The 20877-nt window shown below is 42.1% G+C and overlaps 1 protein-coding gene across 1 annotated transcript; it reads right to left on the reverse strand.

The window, feature by feature from the left end:
• Window positions 1–1359: 1359 nt before the first annotated feature.
• LOC120054400 (guanylate kinase-like) lies at window positions 1360–20873 on the reverse strand. The gene is made up of 7 exons (XM_039001814.1): window positions 20762–20873; window positions 20310–20351; window positions 8635–8731; window positions 8343–8481; window positions 7829–7913; window positions 7594–7679; window positions 1360–1395 (listed from the first exon to the last, which is right to left on the reverse strand). Exons 1-7 carry the CDS (start codon window positions 20871–20873, stop codon window positions 1360–1362), a joined length of 597 nt encoding a protein of 198 aa, XP_038857742.1.
• Between the last annotated feature and the right edge of the window lie 4 nt (window positions 20874–20877).

Raw genomic sequence — 20877 nt, forward strand, 5'->3', positions numbered from 1 at the left:
CTTCGGCTTGCAAGCCTCCCCCTTTTTCCTCCAAACATAATGGCAAACAAGCAGTTCTATTATTGTTTCATCAGACCAGAGGACATTTCTCCAAAAAGTATGATCTTTGTCCCCATGTGCAGTTGCAAACCGTAGTCTGGCTTTTTTATGACGGTTTTGGAGTAGTGGCTTCTTCCTTGCTGAGCGCCCTTTCATGTTATGTCGATATAGGACTCATTTTACTGTGGATATAGATACTTTTGTACCTGTTTCCTCCAGCATCTTCACAAGGTCCTTTGCTGTTGTTCTGGGATTGATTTGCACTTTTCGCACCAAAGTACGTTCATCTCTAGGAGACAGAACGTGTCTCCTTTCTGAGCATTATTACGGCTGCGTGGTCCATTGGTGTTTATACTTGCGTATTATTGTTTGTACAGATGAAAGTGGTACCTTCAGGTATTTTGAAATTGCTCCCAAGGATGAACCAGACTTGTGGAGGTCTACAATTTCTTTTCTGAGGTCTTGGCTGATTTCCTTTGATTTTCCCATAATGTCAAGCAAAGAGGCATTGAGTTTGACGATAGGCCTTGAAATACATCCACAGGTACACCTCCAATTGACTTAAATGATGTCAATTAGCTTCAGAAGCTTCTAAAGCCATGACATCATTTTCTGGAATTTTCCAAGCTGTTTAAAGGCACAGTAAACTTAGTGTATGTGAACTTCTGACCCACTGGAATTGTGATACAGTGAGTTTAATAAGTGAAATAATCTGTCTGTAAACAATTGTTGGAAAGATTACTTGTCATGCACAAAGTAGATGTCCTAACCGACTTGCCAAAACTATAGTTTGTTAACAATTTGTGGAGTGGTTGAAAAAATAGTTTTAATGACTCCAACCTAAGTGTATGTAAACTTCCGACTTCAACTGTACCTATCAAATGCCCTATGCCCTTACCCTTTTCTCATGATCTATTGACTCTAAGAATGTATTGGAAACAACATTGTTTTCCAATCGTTTTGTTCTGAACAGAACCATTATTATAAAAATGTCAGAAGTGTAAAATAACGTTATTAACCAGTTTTCAGTTTTTTTAAATAGTTTCCTTGTTCTGGAACAGTATAGATCACTTTCATTCTGATTCTGTTTCTCGAACCAGTTCCAACACCTGGTCTTAGATGCATATTGTACGTTTCTCTACAACGCTCAGAACAGTTGTTTATGTGGCTAAATCAGCTGATGTCAGGGGAGTGGATCTTATTGTGTTTCGGTGTTGATGCAGTATCATAGATGGTGTCCTTCATGCTGGAGTAAAAGTCTTCATATCTCCTGTAAAGTACCAGGCAAGAGGAAGACTGGGACACTGTTACTGTAGCTCCTTATGACTTGATGACCTCCTGAACTTTTGTTATTTCCTGTTGAGGAGAGGAGTAGAAGGCGCTCAAAAAACGTGAGTAGCGGTGTGACCCAAAAATTATGAGCATTAGGCCATACAAATGTAATTAAATGCTTAACTGATTACCTTCTTTACTTTTCGCAAAAATAAAATACAAATCGAAAAAATAAAAAAATTGTACAGGAAAAATTGCAAGATTATAGCAAAAAGAATGTCCTCAATCTTCAGTAAAGAGATACACAACTTCCTCTAAGATTATAGCTGAACTATGCCTCTTTTAGCCTCACCAAGAGGTTAGCCTCACCAAGAGGCTTGATTGGGTCAGTAAGTGTTGGGCTAAGGTCGCTATAGTATTTGAAGAAGGCACACTTGCTTTTTCCATTGGCTTTTTGCCTCAATTTTCAAGAAATATAATCTGTGAAACATTTAATAAAATCTGTATGGCTTTAGGAAGGAAAAGGCACAACTCTCGCACACAATTGCCAACTTGGGTAACACTGTACCATCATTTAAGATGCCCCTATAAATATGTAACTACACAGCAATAACTGTAGAAAAAACATTGTAGTTGTATATGAAGTGTTATGTAATAACATAGTAAGAGTTTATCAGTATAGGTTATTACACAACCGGAACACAGACTGGCATTGAAGGTAAATACACATATGTTGTGAAATTACTCGTGTTCTATATTATGTTATTACACATTTCTTTGTTCCAGTATGTAACTCATAGGTTTTGTAGTTACACTTTTGGAAGTCACCTGTGTATTACCATGTTATGAACTCTAATCCCAACGGGTAACATTGCTACATGTAACTACAACGGGCCAGTAAAACCAAATCACCAGCTAGTCTCACGGGTTGACAAGGTCTTGATATGTGGATCTTAGTAGACTAGGACCTGGTAACAACACTTGTAACAAGGCATACCCTGCCATTAACTAAAGATTGTTTTCAGTAAAACGTTTAATTGCCATGCTACATAGACCAGGTATATTGAATCAAATGCAGTGGTGAACCGTGACTATTGGACCTTCGGGGGGGGGGGGGGGGGGGATCACTTAAGCCCCGATTCCTACCGGAGTTTAGAGAGTGTAAATGGGACGTTATTCCATTTTTATGCAGCTTTTCTTCTCCATGAATATCCTGGCCTTGAATTTAAGCATGAGAAATGCTTGCTATTCACCCACTATTGGTTTGAGGTGGAGCTCAAATAACAACCTGGTCTCAAGGCATTTCATACTATTCTGCAGAGGTGTGGACTCGAGTCACATGACTTGGACTCGAGTCAGACTCGAGTCACAAATATGATGACTTGCAACTCAACTTTGACCTTAACACCAATGTCTCGTGACTTGACTTGGACTTGAGCCTTATGACTCGACCTGACTTGATACCCTCCCCAAGCCCAAATGTAAAAAATGATGTTATTAATAAAAGTGTGCAGCGCATCAACTCTTCATTTAACGGATTAGTTTGAATCGGACAGCAGCCAATCAAATTGTGCCAGCTGAGAAAAAGTTGTGCGTGGCAGTGAATTCAGATGGAGCCCTTGGAAAGATGATACCCCAAATTATTATTTTCAGATATAAAGAGGACCCTGTATCAACAAAAAATGGATTGCAACTTGCAAAACATTCGGGAAGAAAATTACAGACGGAGGCACAACAATTTCCAACTTTGTTCGACATTTGAAGCTGAACAAAGTCGTGGCTAATATAGCCGACAGCTATATATTTTATTACTTTACTAGTGTATCATGTAGGCTAACGTAACGTTAAATCAATGAGCCTCCACACAGTCAGTCAGTGCGGGAACGTGATCATTGCACCCAAGATTGAGCTACAACTGGCTAGGCAGTTTGTAGCCTAAATCCTGCCTGATGTTACTGCTGAGTGTGTGTGTGTGTGTGTGTGTGTGTGTGTGTGTAAGGTTGGGCGATTGTGTACAAGCCTACATCGCCCGATTGTGATCCTCGATAGTCGATCGCTATTGGGGGGGGGGGGGGGGTCTTTCTCATGGCTACCAATGTATTTCCATGGAAATATAACGCTTATTTGGAAAGTAATAAACATATAGATATTTTTGAAAGCATTCATGAGTTGCGTAAATGTAATATACTAACTATTACTCTTGTTAAAAATATGAAATGGTATTACATTTGGTGAAGAGCACATTATGACTTGTTTAGGACTCGAAACTCAAAGTTTAGGACTTGAGACTTGAGTGCCAAGACTGATACTTGACGGTCTTGACTTGACTCGGACTTGCCTGTCTTGACTTGGGACTTGAGTGCCAAGACTTGAGACTTACTTGTGACTTGTAAAACAATGACTTGGTCCCACCTCTGCTATTTTGTATGTAAATCCGAGACGACAATCCATTTAGTATGATATGTTACATACTGTAAGACAGATGGTTACTTAAGGCAAAAACGCGTATAACGCAAACATCTAGCAACCCAAAGGTTTAGAATTTGAATCTCATCACGGACAACTTTAGCATTTTAGCAATTTTTCAGCGGCTTACTACTTTTTAGCTACTTTGCAACTACTTAGCATCTTAGCTAACCCATACCGTAAACCTTTAGCTAACACTTTACCTGACCCTAACCATTTAACCTAACTCCTAAACTTAGCCCTAACCTTAACCCTAACCCCTAGCCTAGCTAACGTTAGCAAGGTATTTGTAACATATCATACGAAATGGGTGATGGACATCCACAAATGAATACATACCATACGAAACGTAGCATGTCATACTAAATGGAACGTCTCAGATTTACGTACAGAATAATAGGAAATGCTCTGAGACCAGGTTGCAAATAAATGAAGGCGTGGCAGAGGTGTGTCTACAGATACGCCATATTCTGACCTTGACTTAATTCACTCATAATTCCACCAGCTTTACACGCGAGGAAACCAGCAATAAGGTCGAGCGAACCTGCTGGTTCCAAGATACAAATAACAGCCTTCTCCATGCACTGTAATTTATACATTGATAAGAGTTAGGTAAATTAATCATCCGTTTGGAGAAGGGGATTGTAAATATACATAGCAATTTTTTGGATGATTTTTGACTTTGATGCCTGGAGATGAATGTGAAACCAGCCATATGGAAGTCAACTGAAAATCATATCAACATGGCATGCACTGCAGCCCCGTTATTCAGAATTATAATTGAATACCCTCATAATTTGCATGAATTACATTTGGAGACCCAAGCTATGTATAGGCTTCTGTAGGGCTGAACCTGGTGGGTTGATGACTACGCTTTAGAATGTTTTGATTATATGACCAGGCTTTTCTTTTTCTTTTAAAATGTGTATCATGTTAAATATTAGCCACAATCTGGAGACACAGTCAGTATTTTATTCATAGCCTACCTACTTTCATAAAACAAATTGCCTAAATAATCTACAATATCCGAGTATTTTTAAATCTACCAGTTGGTCCTGAAACAGAGATGAATATGCATAGATGAGGTTTTTTGGGAAATTGATCTCTATATGCTGTACCTGCTCTCTCGATATATTTGTTCTATTGAGTCTGTCAATAGAAAATCACATGAAAGGTATACCGTATTTAAACAGATGACTTAAGATGAACATACTGAAACCCCCATTGAATGAAAACTCCACGAGAAAATCTGTTGGCCAGTAAGTGGGACGGTTTTCAATGGTTGAATGAAATGTATTCAGAGCAAGCTAGGCGACTGAAAAAAGGTAAGCGTGAATACCAAATACTGAGAAGTGCCTAGGAAAGGAATACTGTACATTCTTAATCGGGATCGGGCCCTTAATGCCCACAGCATTACATCTAGCTCTAATGTAGGAGTAGCAATACTTTTTGATGACATCATTAATCAATCAAACAAGCCTGAGCCAGCACCGGGCTGTCACTCACACGCTCAGCATGGAATAATGCGACCAGCAACAACAACCGCTTAAAACAACCCGTGGTAGCCTAACACCATCACTATCTCACTATCACCAATAGCCTAGTGGTGACAACAGTGACACATCAAATTGGCGAGAACAATTTTTGGAAAACATATAGACATGTCATAAAGAAAGAGAGCATTTACACACAGCATGCTGTTAAAAGCAACCCATTCCTTTGAAATGCACAACTATTACTTCCCATTGCAGACATATTTTATCACGTTCAGCACACAATGTAACTGGTGATCTAAAGTTTAAATGCAACAATGTTTTGCAGGCATTATTTTCAGAGAGATAGCTAACAGCAAGCGAGCTGAATAAAACAGTGCCACTCACCAAATGATGATCGTTTGAAAACAGTAGGCCTTCAACTTAAGTTACTCAATGAGAGGGTGCAGCGCTGAGCTAGCCTGCAACTTCACTTCCTGGAGTAGCTCAAACTGCTTCAGTTGGTTTCAATGCGCTATTGAGTCTTCACATAGGAATTAATGGTGTCACGCGATGATTGCTTTGTCATTCATATATAGGTGCTCCCGAGTGTCGCAACGGTCTAAGGCACTGCAACTCCGTGCTAGTGGCGTCACTACAGACTCTGGTTCGATTCCAGGATGTATCACAACCGACTGTGATTGGGAGTCCCATCGGGTGGCACACAATTGGCCCAGCGTCATCCGGGTTAGGGTTTGGCCAGGGTAGGCCGTCATTGTAAATAAGAATTTGTCCTTAACTGACTTTCCTAGTTAAATAAAGATGTAATTAATTAATTAATATGCGGTCTAGTGTCTGAGGGCCTCGCCAATGGCTGATTTAGCTAGCTAGATTTTTCTCCCCAGAGACCACCAAAGAAAAATCCTGATTGGACCTTTTTTCTCTTCAGTGTTTAACCCTTCCCTTTCCAACACAAACTGAAGAGGTGAAATCAGAATATCATTTAAATGATTGAAAAAAATATTAAATTAAAATGTAAATAGAAAAATTACACATAATTCTACACATCCTTAGACCTTTTCTGAAGGCTTTTTCTCACGGATCCCCACTGATCAAATGTTACGGTTAGAAGAATGTTGTTACAAAGGTTGCACATGTATTTACAATGTGCTTACCCAAGAGCAAGCAACTTAAGGTAGAGTGAAGTAACCTTTTGAATTACTATATAGTTACAAAGTCTCTTTATTATAGGTCTATTAAAGTATTTTGCCTTGTGATCTCATGTGGCAAGCCAAAAATTCCATCCATGCAAAACCTGCTGAATAGAAGATCCTGTATAGATTGTATTTTCAACCAGCAGCTATCAGGACATAACACTGATCAAATTTTTTCACACTTTTTACAGTGTTAGTTTCATCAGCTGTGCAAAATGATACAAAACACAGGAAAAAACAGAAGTTTGACTGCACTGGGCCTTTAATAGATTTAATAAAGATTCATATTCAAAATCAATCTCATGTAATACAATGCTGTAGACGAGTAGCTAGGCCTGTAGCTACATTACATTGTCAAAAACAAACATTGTTAACAATGTACAAATCTGTGTCTTCAATTGATTGTGTATCTAAAAAGTTCCTTTATGATTATTTTGAATTGATTTTATGTCATAAATGCTAAAACGTTATCATTAGGAGATAGTGTCCAGGTAAACAAAATCAAAGCATGTCTTACCTTTTCCAAAAACGGTAATTACATATTAAGTTGCTTGCTCTTGGGTAAATACATTGTAAATACATGTATATCCTTTATAACAACATTGCAATTACAATGTTGGTTGTCAAATGTTGTTACGTAGTACAAAGTAACTAAAAGGGTTATGCCTAATGTCTCCTCGGTTACCCATTTGGGTAGGAGTTCTTGACATGGTAATACACAGGTGACTTCCAGAAGTATAATTACAAAACATATTAGTTGCATACTGGATCAAGGACATGTGTAATAAAATAATAACATAAAATAGATCATGAGTCACTACACATGTGGAATTACCTTCAGCGAGTGGATTTGTGTGGAATTACCATCAGCGAGTGCATTTGTATTTACAAAGTCCTTGTTCCAATTGTGTAATTACCAATAAACGCTATTAAAATGAAATTAAATAGCAGGTTTGGCCTTGAAAGGCCTTCATCAGAATCACATCCGACATTTCCTGTTGAGACAGATATGAGAATGTAAAGTATATTTACAGAACCTCAGTACATATGATTCTTGTCCAACATGGACATTTAGTCATCAACAACTCCTCCATCTACTCATTAGACAATCGTCTTCTTTTCAGACTCACCTCCTTAAGAACACTTTGCAACTTCTCATAGGCCTCATCCAAGTCATCGTTGACAATGACAATGTCAAACAATCCAGGCTCGTTGCCTAAAATAGAAGAGTGAAGAAACAATTATGAGAACACTACTCAAATCATTGTCAAAAGCATGTAAATGGACTATCCTTAGTTCAATTCCTATCCGTCGAGCATGTGTAGTCTTAAAACCAGTTAACACAGGATAGTATGGGGGACCTACACTCCTCCATGTCAGTCCGGGCTTCTTCCAGGCGGCTCTGTATTTTCTCCTCTGTCTCCGTCGCTCTACCCCTCAGACGTTCTTCCTGTCCACATCAATGGTCCCCAAAACAATGACAGTTTATACAGTAGCAGCTAGATTCAGCCGAGGGCTGATTCTTTTCTGAGCGAATGGTCAGTGGGCTAGAACACAATTATAATAATCTGTACACTACAAACGGACCACAAATAAGCTCAAATGTATTATGTATTTCACAATAGCATAATTTCATAATCACATATTTCTCAATTTATTCATAGGAATAGTTGGGAACAGAATTCATGAATGACGTGTATTTTTTCGTTGAATTCCTAGTGATATAACAGTCTTCTTGGTCCAACAACATATGTTTTCTTATTTTTTTACTGAAAACTTTGGGGGGCCAAATAAAAATCGCTTAGGGGCCAAATGTGTCGCCTGTTGCGGACCCCTGCAGTGGAAGAACCCTGTGGAATGTATGGTTGTGGACTCTTACCAGGACCTCAATAGAGGGGGGCTGGATAGAGATGTAGATTGGGTCCAGGTTAGTCTCCTTGATGTGCCTCACTCCTGCGATATCCACGTCCAAGATACAAATGAGGCCCTTGGCCCTCACGTCCTGTACAGCACTCTTACTGTGGAGAAAAACAAATAAAATAGCTATGTTTATTCATTGCATCCACGATTCCACAAAACAATCTAGAAATGATATATCTTTCCACAACTATCACTGATTCACACTGTAAGACATTTCGGTGCCAACAGAAAGTTCTGAAAGTATACTCGACCTTGTTCCGTACAGGTTGCCCGAAAACTCATCAGTTTCAATGAATTCCCCCTTGTCAATATCCTCCTGCATAGCCTCCCTGTTTGTAAAGTGGTAATCTTGAAACGGACAGGAGAGAAGAAGAAGAAGACGAGGTTAGTCAGCGGTCAGGCTGGATGGAGTTCTCTCAAAACAACAATGGGTAAGTTCACAGGGTACAATGCATTTACATTGATTAGTATTCAGGCGCTAGAACATGTTTAATAGAATGAATGCAAGGACACGTATCGGTAGACAGGGAAATTAGCATTCACATCACTACACATTACTGTGTCCCTACCATTGCGATTATCTTATTCCTCCACAACATGACAGTGGATCAAACACAGTGGGGAGAACTCTGTAGGTAACACAGGACAACCTTGTCACGATCACATTTACAGGGACAACAACACTCAATATTGAACCTAGAGCCACTGACGTCAACGCATACTCATTAGCATCACGACATTACAGGTTTGTTCAGAATGAATCCAAGCACATTACAATGTGTCCAGGTAAAAGGTAGATGGATAGAGGATTTCAATGGATGAAGGTGAAAATTATTTTAACGATTAATGAAAAATAGACAATGAATGTATAGGGGGTAGTAAACTATCACAGACTGAATCCAACAAAGCTCACTGTCATGGTGGTGCAGTTTCTGTGTAATTCTTCGTAGGAAAACACAAAGGTATATTGATCAAAGAAATAGAATAGTCTCAAGGATATTTGCCTTTACAACAGGACCAGACCTCACTAGCAGCTATGATCCATACTATACATTAATATTATTGAACTGGAGCTATATTAAACAAACGGCTGTACTATGAAGCCTATCAATTTCAACAAATTGTTGTGATGCTAATGATGGGTACATAACAGATGTTTTATGGGTGTGAAGACTTCTCTCTTCGGGTCTGGAGAGGGGATCCACTACTGAGGAATTACAGGGGGCTAATTTCAAATGCTTTTTACTCCAAAGTGCAAACTGGCATTTGTGTTCCTTTGAATAATAGATTGAGTACCTTCCGTGACTATTAAGCCCTTGGTGTTTGGTCACTCTGTACTTGAAATATGAAAGTAACCCCCATCACTCTCTCTTAGTAATGTTTTTATGAATCACATTTAGGTGTGGTTCGATAGAAGCCTAAATTTGGAGGATAGCTACACCTGCGGATGAAACAGAGGATAGGACGTCTGCTACGGGCAGTAACGTAGCTCCCAGAAGCATAGGCAGACTGAACAGGCCTATGGAGAAAACAAAAAAGGCATAAACAAATATGTATATCCCTGTATCTAACAGGGGGATACTTGGGAGAACCATTGGTGCAGTTCGCTTGGGAGTAAGAAGCATTGGCGCTTCAGTGTCCGTAGGTATGGAGTAGTGTGGGAGAAGAGGTGGTGTGTAGGCACAAAAAGGGCAAAAGGGTATTGAAAGAGTGGATTTTTTTTTATTTAACCTTTATTTAACTTGGCAAGTCAGTTAAGAACAAATTCTTATTTTACCATGACGGCCTACCCCGGACAAACCCTCCCCTAACCCGGACGGCGCTGGGCCAATTGTGCGCCGCCCTATGGGACTCCCGATCACGGCCGGTACTGAAAAACCTGGAAGTAGTTTTTTTATACAGTATATACAGTACCAGTCAAAAGTTTGGACACACCTACTCATTCAAGGGTTTTTCTTTATTTTAATTATTTTATACATTGTAGAATAATAGTGAAGACATCAAAACTATGAAATAACACACGGAATCGTGTAGTGAGAAAAAAAGTGTTCAGCTTGCACACTCCTGGCATTCTTGCAACCAGCTTCATGAGATAGTCACCTGCAGTGACGGATTTAGGTATAGACGACATGGGCATCTGCCCAGAGCGGCATCTTGTCTGGATGCGGCACAGGGCGCCCGCACAAAAAAACAAAATTGGGATGGTGACATTTGTGCGATAAAAATTAGGTGGTATACAGAAGATAGCCCTATTTGGTAAAAGCCAAGTCCATATTATGGAAAGAACAGCTCAAATAAGCAAAGAGAAACTACAGTCAATGCGGAAAATGTCAAGAACTTTGAAAGTTTCTTCAAGTGCAGTCGCAAAAACCATCAAGCGCTACGGTGAAACTGGCTCTCATGAGGACCGCCACGGGAAAGGAAGACTCAGCGTTACCTCTGCTGCAGAGGATAAGTTCATTAGAGTTACCAGCCTCTGAAATTGCAGACCAAATAAATGCTTCACAGGGTTCAAGTGACAGACACATCTCAACATTAACTGTTCAGAGGAGACTGCGTGAATCAGGCCTTCATGGTCAAAGGGCTACCCAGACCCCTCTTTTACGCTGCTGCTACTCTGTTTGTTAACTATGCATACTCACTATAACTCTACCTACATGTACATATTACCTCAATTACCTTGACTAACCGGTGCCCCCACACGTGGACACCAACGTCTTGCTGCCAGACAAGCTAAACAGGTTCTTTTCCCGCTTTGAGGATAACACAGCATCACCGACGAGCGAGGCCAGCTACCGAGAACGGTGGGCTCTCCTTCTCTGTGGCCGACATAAGACAAGGCTGCAGGCCCAGACGGCATCCCTAGCTGCCTCCTCTGAGCATGCGCAGACCAGCTGGCTGGTGTGTTTACGGACATATTCAGTCTCTCCTTATCCCAGGCTGCTGTCCCCACATGCTTCAAGATGGCCACCATTGTTCCTGTACCCAAGAATGCAAAGGACATTGAAGTAAATGACTATCGCCCCGTAGCTCTCACTTCTGTAATCATGAAGTGCTTTGAGAGACTAGTCAAGGATCAGATCACCTCCACCTTACTGGTCACCCTAGACCCACTTCAATTTGTTTTCCGCCCTAATTGGTTCACAGATGATTCAATCGCCATCACACTGCACACTGCCCTATCCCATCTGGACAAGAAGAATACCTATGTAAGAATGCTGTTCAATTACTATAGCTCAGCATTCAACCCCATAGTACCCTCCAAGCTCATCATTAAGCTTGAGGCCCTGGGTCTCAACCCCACCCTGTGCAATTGGGTTCTGGACTTCCTGAAAGGCCACCCCCAGGTGATGAAGGGAGGAAACAACATCTCCACTTCGCTGATCCTCAACACTGGGGGCCCACAAGGGTGTGTGCTCAGCCCGCTCCTGTACTCCCTGTTCACCCATGACTGCGTGGCCATGCATGGCTCTCAGAGTGTGGTTTCAGGAAAACAAAGGAGATGATCGTAGACTTCAGGAAACAGCAAAGGGAGCACACCCCATATCCACATCGACGGGACAGCAGTGGAGAAGGTGGAAAGTTAAGTTCCTCTGCGTACACATCACTAACAAACTGAAATGGTCCACCCACACAGACAGTGTGGCGAAGAAGGGGCAACAGCGTCTCTTCAACCTCAGGAGGCTGAAGAAATTTGGCTTGTCACCTAAAACCCTCAAACTTTTACAGATGCACAATTGAGAGCATCCTGTCTGGCTGTATCACCGCCTGGTACGGCAACTGTACCACCCACAACCGCAGGGCTCTCCAGAGGATGGTGTGGTCTGCAAAACGCATCACCGGGGAACACTACCTGCCCTCCTGGACACCTACAGCACCCAATGTCACAGGAAGGCCAAAAAGATCATCAAGGACAACAACCACCCGAGCCCCTGCCTGTTCACCACACTACCACCCAGAAGGCGAGGTCAATACAGGTGCATCAAACCTGGGACTAAGAGACTGAAAAACAGCTTCTATCTCAAGGCTATCAGACAGAGAGGTTGCAGCTTAAATACAGACTTGAAATCATTGGCCACTTCAAAAAAATGGAACACAATTCACTTTAATAATGCCACTTTAATGATGTTTACAAATCTTGCATTACTCATCTCATATGTATATACTGTATTCTATACTATCTATTGCATCCTAGCCTATGCGCTCTGACATTGCTCATCCACATATTTATATATTCTTATTCCATTCCTTTATTTATATTTGTGTGTATTAGGTATTTGTTGTGGAATTGTTCGATATTGCTGCACTGTCGGAACTAGAAACACAAGCATTTCGCTACATTCGCAATAACATCTGCTAACCATGTGTATGTGACCAATAAAATTTGATGTGATTAGATTTGTTTTTCAAAAGCACAATGACCCAACACACCTCCAGGCTGTGTAAGGGCTATTTGACCGAGACGGAGAGTGATAATCAAATCAATTCAAACGTTTTGTCAAATGCACCAAATACAACAGGTGTAGACCTTACAGTGAAATGCTTACATACAAGCCCTTAACCAACAATGCTTTAAGAAGTTAAGAAGAAAACAGTTAAGAAAAAGTTAAGAAACAAATGTAAGTAAAAAATAATTAAACAGCAGCAGTAAAAAAACAATAGCGAGGCTTTATACGGGGGTAGCGGTACAGAGTTAATGTGCGGGGGCACCGGTTAGTCGAGGTAATTGAAGTAATACGTACATGTAGGTAGAGTTAAAGTGACTATGCATAGATAACAAACAGAGTAGCAGCAGTGTAAAAGAAGGGTCTGGGTAGCCCTTTGATTGGCTGTTCAGGGGTCTTATGGCTTGGGGTAAGAAGCTGTTAAGAAGCTTTTTGGACCTAGACTTGGCGCTCCGGTACCGTTTGCCGTGCGGTAGCAGAGAGAACAGTCCATGACTAGGGTGGCTGGAGTCTTTGACAATATTTAGGGCCTTCCTCTGACACTGCCTGGTATAGAGGTCCTGGATGGTAGGTAGCTCGGCCCCAGTTATGTACTGGGCTGTACGCACTACTCTCTGTAGTGCCTTGTGGTCAGAGGCCAAGCAGTTGCCATACCAGGCATTGATGCAACCAGTCAGGAAGCTCTCGATGGTGCAGCTGTAGAACCTTTTGAGGATTTGAGGACCCATTGCAAATCTTTTCAGTCTCCTGAGTAGACTTTGTCCTGAATAGACTTTGTCGTGCCCTCTTCTGTCTTAGTGTGTTTGGACCATGATAGTTTGTTGGTGATGTGGACACCAAGGAACTTGAAGCTCTCAACCTGCTCCACTGAAGCCCCGTTGATGAGAAAGGGGGAGTGCTCTGTCATGCTTTTCCTGTAGTCCACAATCATCTCCTTTGTCTTGATCACGTACGTTGAGGGAGAGGTTGCTGTCCTGTAACCACACGGCCAGGTCACTGACCTCCTCACTATAGGCTGTCTCATAGTTGTTGGTGATCAGGCCTACCAGAGTTGTCATAAGCAAACTTGATGATGGTGCCTCCCGGGTGGCGCAGTGGTCTAGGGCACTGCATCGCAGTGCTAACTGCGCCACCAGAGTCTCTGGGTTCTCGCCCAGGCTCTGTCGCAGCCGGCCGCGACCGGGAGGTCCGTGGGGCGACGCACAATTGGGCTAGCGTCGTCCGGGTTAGGGTGGGTTTGGCCGGTAGGGATATCCTTGTCTCATCGCGCTCCAGCGACTCCTGTGGCGGGCCGGGCGCAGTGCGTGCTAACCAAGGGGGCCAGGTGCACGGTGTTTCCTCCGACACATTGGTGCGGCTGGCTTCCGGGTTGGAGGCGCGCTGTGTTAAAGAAGCAGTGCCGCTTGGTTGGGTTGTGCTTCGGAGGACGCATGGCTTTCGACCTTCGTCTCTCCCGAGCCCGTACGGGAGTTGTAGCGATGAGACAAGATAGTAATTACTAGCGATTGGATACCACGAAAATTGGGGAGAAAAGGGGATAAAATTAACACAAAAAAAAAAAAAAAAAAAAAAAACTTGATGATGGTGTTGGAGTCGTGCTTGGCCATGCAGTCATTAGGGACAGGGAGTACAGGAGGGGACTGAGCACGCACCCCTGAGGGGCCCCGTGTTGAAGATCAGCGTGGCAGATGTGTTGTTACCTACCCTTACCACCTGGGGGCGGCCCATCAGGAAGTCCAGGATCCAGTTGCAGAGGGAGGTGTTTAGTCCCAGGGACCTTAGCTTAGTGATGAGCTTCGAGGGCACTATGGTGTTGAACGCTGAGCTGTAGTCAATGAATAGCATTCTCACAAAGGTGTTTATTTTGTCCAGGTGGGAAAGGGCAGTGTTGAGTGCAATAGAGATTGCATCATCTGTGGATCTGTTGTGGCGGTATGCAAATTGGGCAGGTTACCTCAGTGTTCTTGGGAACAGGGACTATGATGGTCTGCTTGAAACATGTTGGTATTACAGACTCCGTCAGGGACAGGTTGAATAAGTCAGTGAAGACACTTGCCAGTTTGTCAGCGCATGCTCGGAGTACACGTCCTGGTAATCCATCTGGCCCTGCGGCCTTGTGAATGTTGACCTGTTTAAAGGTCTTACTCACATTGCTACAGAGAGCGTGATCACACAGTCGTCCGAAACAGCTGATGCTCTTATGCATGCTTCAGTGTTACTTGCCTCGAAGCGAGCTAAGAAGTGATTTAGTTTGTCTGGTAGGCTCTTGTCACTGGGCAGCTCGCGGCTTTGCTTCCCTTTGTAGTCTGTAATAGTTTGCAAGCCCTGCCACATCCAACGAGCATCGGAGCCGGTGTAGTACGATTCATTCTTCGTCCTGTATTGACGCTTTGCCTGTCGGATGGTTAATCGGGGGGCATAGCGGGATTTCTTATAAGCTTCCAGGTTGGAGTCCCTCTCCTTGAAAGCGGCATCTCTACCGTTAACTCAGTGCGGATGTTGCCTGTAATCCATGGCTTATGGTTGGGGTATGTACATATGGTCACTGTGGGGACGACGTCATTGATGCACTTATTGATGAAGCCAGTGACTGATGTGGTGTACTCCTTAATGCCATCGGAAGAATCCCGGAACATATTCCAGTCTGTGCTAGCAATACAGTCCTGTAGCTTAGCATCTGCTTCATCTGACCACTTTCTATTGAGCGAGTCACCGGTGCTTCCTGCTTTAGTTTTTGCTTGTAAGCAGGAATCAGGAGGGTAGAATTATGGTCATATTTTCCAAATGGATGGCGAGGGAGAGCTTTGTACACATCTCTGTGTGTGGAGTAAAGGTGGTCTAGAGTTGTTTTCCCTCTGGTTGCACATTTAACATGCTGGTAGAAATTGGGTCAAACATATTTGAGTTTCCCTGCAATTAAGTCCCCGGCCACTAGTAGTGCCGCCTCTGGATGAGCATTTTCCTGTTTGCTTATGGCCGTATACAGCTCATTGAGTGCTGTCTTAGTGCCAGCATCGGTTTGTGGTGGTATATAGACAGCTACGAGAAATATAGATAAACTCTCTTGGTAAATAGTGTGGTCTACAGCTTATCGTCAGATACTCTACCATAGGCGAGCAAAACCTCAAGAATTCCTTAGATTTTGTGCACCAGCTGTTGTTTACAAATATACATAGACCGTCACCCCTTGTCTTACCAGAGGCTGCTGTTCTATCCTGCCGAAAAACCTTAAAGCCCGCCAGCTGTATGTTATTAATTTCGTCGTTCAGCCACGACGAAACATAAGTTTTACAGTTTTTAATGTGCCTTTGGTAGGATATACATGATCGTAGTTTGTCTGTTTTATTATCTATTGATTGTACATTGGCTAATAGGACCGTTGGTAAAAGGTAGATTACCCTATCGGCGACGGATCCTTACAAGGCACCCGGATCTTCGTACTCGATACCTCTGTTTCTTTCTCCTGCGAATGACGGGGATGAGGGCCTTGTCGGCCGTCTGAAGTAAATCCTTCCCATCTGAATCATTGAATAAAAACTATTCCTCCAGTACGGGGTGAGTAATGTCCTGATATCTTGAAGATCTTTTCGGTCATAAGACACGGTGGCAGAAAAATTACGTACAAAATAAGTTACAAATAATGCAAAAAAACATACAAAATACCACAATTGGTTACGGGAGCGTAAAACGGCAGCCATCTCCTTCGGCGCCATTCTTCTGAATCAGATGACCTGGCCTCCACAATCACCCGACCTCAACCCAATTGAGATGGTTTTAGGATGAGTTGGACTGCAGTGTGAAGGAAAAGCAGCCGATAAGTGCTCAGCATATGTGTGAACTCCTTCAAGTCTGTTGGAAAAGCATTCCTCATGAAGCTGGTTGAGAGAATTCCAAGAGTGTGCAAGGCTGTCATCAAGGCAAAGGGTGGCTACTTTGAAGAATCTAAAATATATTTTGATTTGTTTAACACTTTTTGGTCACTACATGATTCCATGTGTGTTAATTCATAGTGTTGATGTCTTCACTATTGTTCTACAATGTATAAAATAGTAAAAATAAAGAAAACCCTTGAATGAGTAGGTGTGTCCAAACTTTTGACTGGTACTGTATATATTTTACAGTTTATGGGCAATATGATATGATAGTTGTTTACAATTAGGCTAAATGTCTTATAAATGTCCTATGAATATAAAATTATAAAAAATGACTCAAGATCCATAAGAGTCTAGTAATATATCTCTGATATAAACTCAGCAAAAAAAGAAACGTCCCTTTTTTAGGAGCCTGTCTTTCAAAGATAATTCATAAAAATTGAAATAACTTCAAAGATCTTCATTGTAAAGGGTTTAAAACACTGTTTCCCATGCTGGTTCAATGAACAATAAACAACTAATGAACATGCACCTGTGGAATGGTTGTTAAGACATTAACAGCTTACAGACGGTAGGCAATTAAGGTCACAGTTATGAAAACTTAGGACACTAAAGAGGCCTTTCTATTGACTCTGAAAAACACCAAAAGAAAGATGCCCAGGGTCCCTGCTCATCTGTGTGAATGTGCCTTAGGAATGCTGCACGGAGGCATGAGGACTGCAGATGTGGCCAGAGCAATAAATTGCAATGTCCGTACTGTGAGACGCCTAAGACAGCACTACAGGGAGACAGGACGGACAGCTGATTGTCCTCGCAGTGGCAGACCACGTGTAACAACACCTGCACAGGATCGGTACATCCGAACATCACACAGCGGGACAGATACAGGATGGCAACAACAACTGCCTGAGTTACACCAGGAACGCACAATCCCTCCATCAGTGCTCAGACTGTCCGCAACAGGCTGAGAGAGGCTGGACTGAGGGCTTGTAGGCCTGTTGTAAGGCAGGTCCTCACCAGACATTACCGGCAACAACGTTGCCTGTGGGCACAAACCCACCGTCGCTGGACCAAAAAAAAGATCTCTTCACTGACGAGTCGTGGTTTTGTCTCACCAGGGGTGATGGTCGGATTCGCGTTTATCGACGAAGGAATGAGCGTTACACTAAGGCCTGTACTCTGGTGCGGGATCGATTTGGAGGTGGAGGGTCCGTCATGGTCTGGGGCGGTGTGTCACAGCATCATCGGACTGAGCTTGTTGTCATTGCAGGCAATGCTGTGCGTTACAGGGAAGACTTCCTCCTGCCTCATGTGGTACCCTTCCTGCTCATCCTGACATGACCCTCCAGCATGACAATGCCACCAGCCATACTGCTCGTTCTGTGTGTGATTTCGTGCAAGACAGGAATGTCAGTGTTCTGCCATGGCTAGCGAAGAGCCCGGACTTCAATCCCATTGAGCACGTCTGGGACCTGTTAGATCGGAGGGTGAGGGCTAGGGCCATTCCCCCCAAAAATGTCCGGGAACTTGCAGGTGCCTTGGTGGAAGAGTGGGGTAACATCTCACAGCAAGAACTGGCAAATCTGGTGCAGTCCATGAGGAGCAGATGCACAGCAGTACTTAATGCAGCTGGTGGCCACATCAGATACAGACAGTTACTTTTGATTTTGACCCCCCCTTGTTTCAGGGACACATTATTCAATTTCTGTTAGTCACATGTCTGTGGAACTTGTTCAGTTGATGTCTCAGTTGTTGAATCTTGTTATGTTCATACAAATATTTACACATGTTAAGTTTGCTGAAAATAAATGCAGTTGACAGTGAGAGGATGTTTCTTTTTTTGCTGAGTTCATGTCATACTACGTACATTCACTTTAATGTTGTTTTCTGTCTTTAGTTATACTTATGTATGATGGAAAACATCTCTTTTGGCTCTTCAGCGAGCTGTCTGAACATTAATAGTCTATGCAGTAATATAACACAAGTGCCTTCAGAAAGTATTCAACCCCTTGGCTTTTTTGTTGTGAAACAGCCTGAATTGAAAATGGATTACATTGATATTTTGTACCACTGGCCTACACACAATACCCCCTAATGTCAAAGTGGAAGTATATTTTTGAAATTAACAAATTAATGAAAAATGAAAAGCTGAAATATCTTGAGTCAATAGCTATTCAACCCTTTTGTTATGGCAAATTTTCACATAATACGTTTTTTTTTAATGACTACCTCATCTCTGTATCCCAACACATACACTTATCTGTAAGGTCCCTCAGTCGAGCAGTGAATTTCAAACACAAATTCAACCAGAAAGACGAGGGAGGTTTTCCAATGCCTCAAAGAAGGGCACCTATTTCCAGATAAAAAAACAGACATTGAATACCCCTTTGAGCATGGTGAACTTATTAATTACACATTGGATGATGTATCAATACACCCAGTCACTACAAAGATACAGGCGTCCTTCCTAACTAGTTGCCGGAGAGGAAGGAAACACCTCAAGGATTTCAACATGAGGTCAGTGGTCACTTTAAAACAGTTAGAGTTTAACGGCTGTGGATGGAATAACAACATTGCAGTTACTCCAAAATACTAACCTAAATCACAGAGTGAAAAGAAGGAAGCCTGTACAGAATAAATATATTCCAAAACATGCTTTCTGTTTGCAATAAGTCATAAAAGTAAAACTGCAAAACATGTGGCAAAGAAGGAACTTTCCAACACAGCACATCACCGAGTACCACTCTTATATCATATTTTCAAGCATGGTGGTGGCTCCATCATGTTATGGGTATGCTTGTCATCAGCAAGGACTAGGGAGTTTTTAAGGATGAGAAGAAACAGAATAGAGCTAAATCCGAGAGGAAAACCTGGTTCGGGCCGCTTCCCAACAGACACTGCGAGTCAAATTCACCTTTCAGCAGGACTATAATCTAAAACACAAGGCCAAATATACACTGGGGTGTCTTACCAAGACAACGTTGAATGTTTTTGGGTGGCCTAGTTACAGTTTTGACTTAAATCTGCTTAAAAATCTATGGCAAGACTTGAAAATGGCTGTCTAACAATGATCAACAACGAACTTGACAATACTTTTTTAAAGAATAATGTGCAAATATTGCACAATCCAGGTGTGCAAAGCTCTTAGAGACTTACCCAGAAAGACTCACAGCTGTAATCGCTGCCAAAGGTGATTGAACCCTCTATTGACTCAGGGGGTTGAGTACTTATCAATATATACCTTTTTTTTATTATTATTATTTATTTTTATTTTTACAAATGTTTAAAAAATTCTTCCATTTTGAAATTACAGAGTATTTGGTGTAGATTGTCAGAAAATTACAATTAAATCCATTTTAATCCCACTTTGTAACATAACAAAATGTGGAAAAAGTCAAGGGGTGTGAATACTTTCTGAAGGCACTGTAACTGCCACCACTCAACATTCATGGCACTGCAACACACATTAAGTTTGAGGCCTGGCGTTCATACAGTAGGAAATTCTTACTAAAGATACAGTAGAAGACCAGCTTCATTCTTGGTCTGGAGAGCACCACTGATATCCTTCTGGGTTTAGTGACATTTATGAGTAAGAGAATGATACTGTACCTTTGCCATCTACCTCTCCTGGACGTGGGTCCCTTGTTGTATCTGTAAGGACACATTCAGTGACCATAAATGTAACACTCATCTTATTCTGTGAGCATACATGTCATAAATGATACAGAATGATATCAATAACCTCAACCAATGATGAGCATTCAAAGATATGCCAGACAACCCTAACTGTATGCTGTTTCTTTTGTGCTCAGTGGTCTTCCTCATGATCCAATCGATAGCCATCAAGAAGTGAAATGGTGACAGTGGATATCCCTATCTCGCACCAATCAGCACAGCCATAACTAAACTGTTATAAATTGTTTGAATATGAGTGGTCTACAGAAATATCACACTCCAAGTACTATGACATACGGCCTGTAGTTAGATAAGGCTGAGACAGTGGGGATAGATCCTGCTGCGGCTACCACTGGAAACTACATGTTGGGTGACACAATACGTACGTGATATGCTGAAGCCGAAAACTCCCTTGTAGTCCTTCAGCAGCTTCTTCAGCAGAGTGCTCTTTCCTGCCCCTGAGGGGCCACTTATGACAACAGGCCTGGGTCCTGACATAATA

The sequence above is a fragment of the Salvelinus namaycush genome, chromosome 10, assembly GCF_016432855.1.
Source record: "Salvelinus namaycush isolate Seneca chromosome 10, SaNama_1.0, whole genome shotgun sequence".
Classification (NCBI taxonomy): domain Eukaryota; kingdom Metazoa; phylum Chordata; class Actinopteri; order Salmoniformes; family Salmonidae; genus Salvelinus; species Salvelinus namaycush.

Excerpts from the sequence above, each read along its gene's own strand:
- LOC120054400 (XM_039001814.1), bottom strand. The coding sequence starts at position 20,873 with ATGTCAGGACCCAGGCCTGTTGTCATAAGTGGCCCCTCAGGGGCAGGA. Across the intron at positions 7,914-8,342 it reads CCCCCTCTATTGAGGTCCTG|GAAGAACGTCTGAGGGGTAG; the intron begins GTAAGAGTCCAC and ends TGATGTGGACAG. Across the intron at positions 7,680-7,828 it reads CCGGACTGACATGGAGGAGT|GCAACGAGCCTGGATTGTTT; the intron begins GTAGGTCCCCCA and ends CTTCTATTTTAG.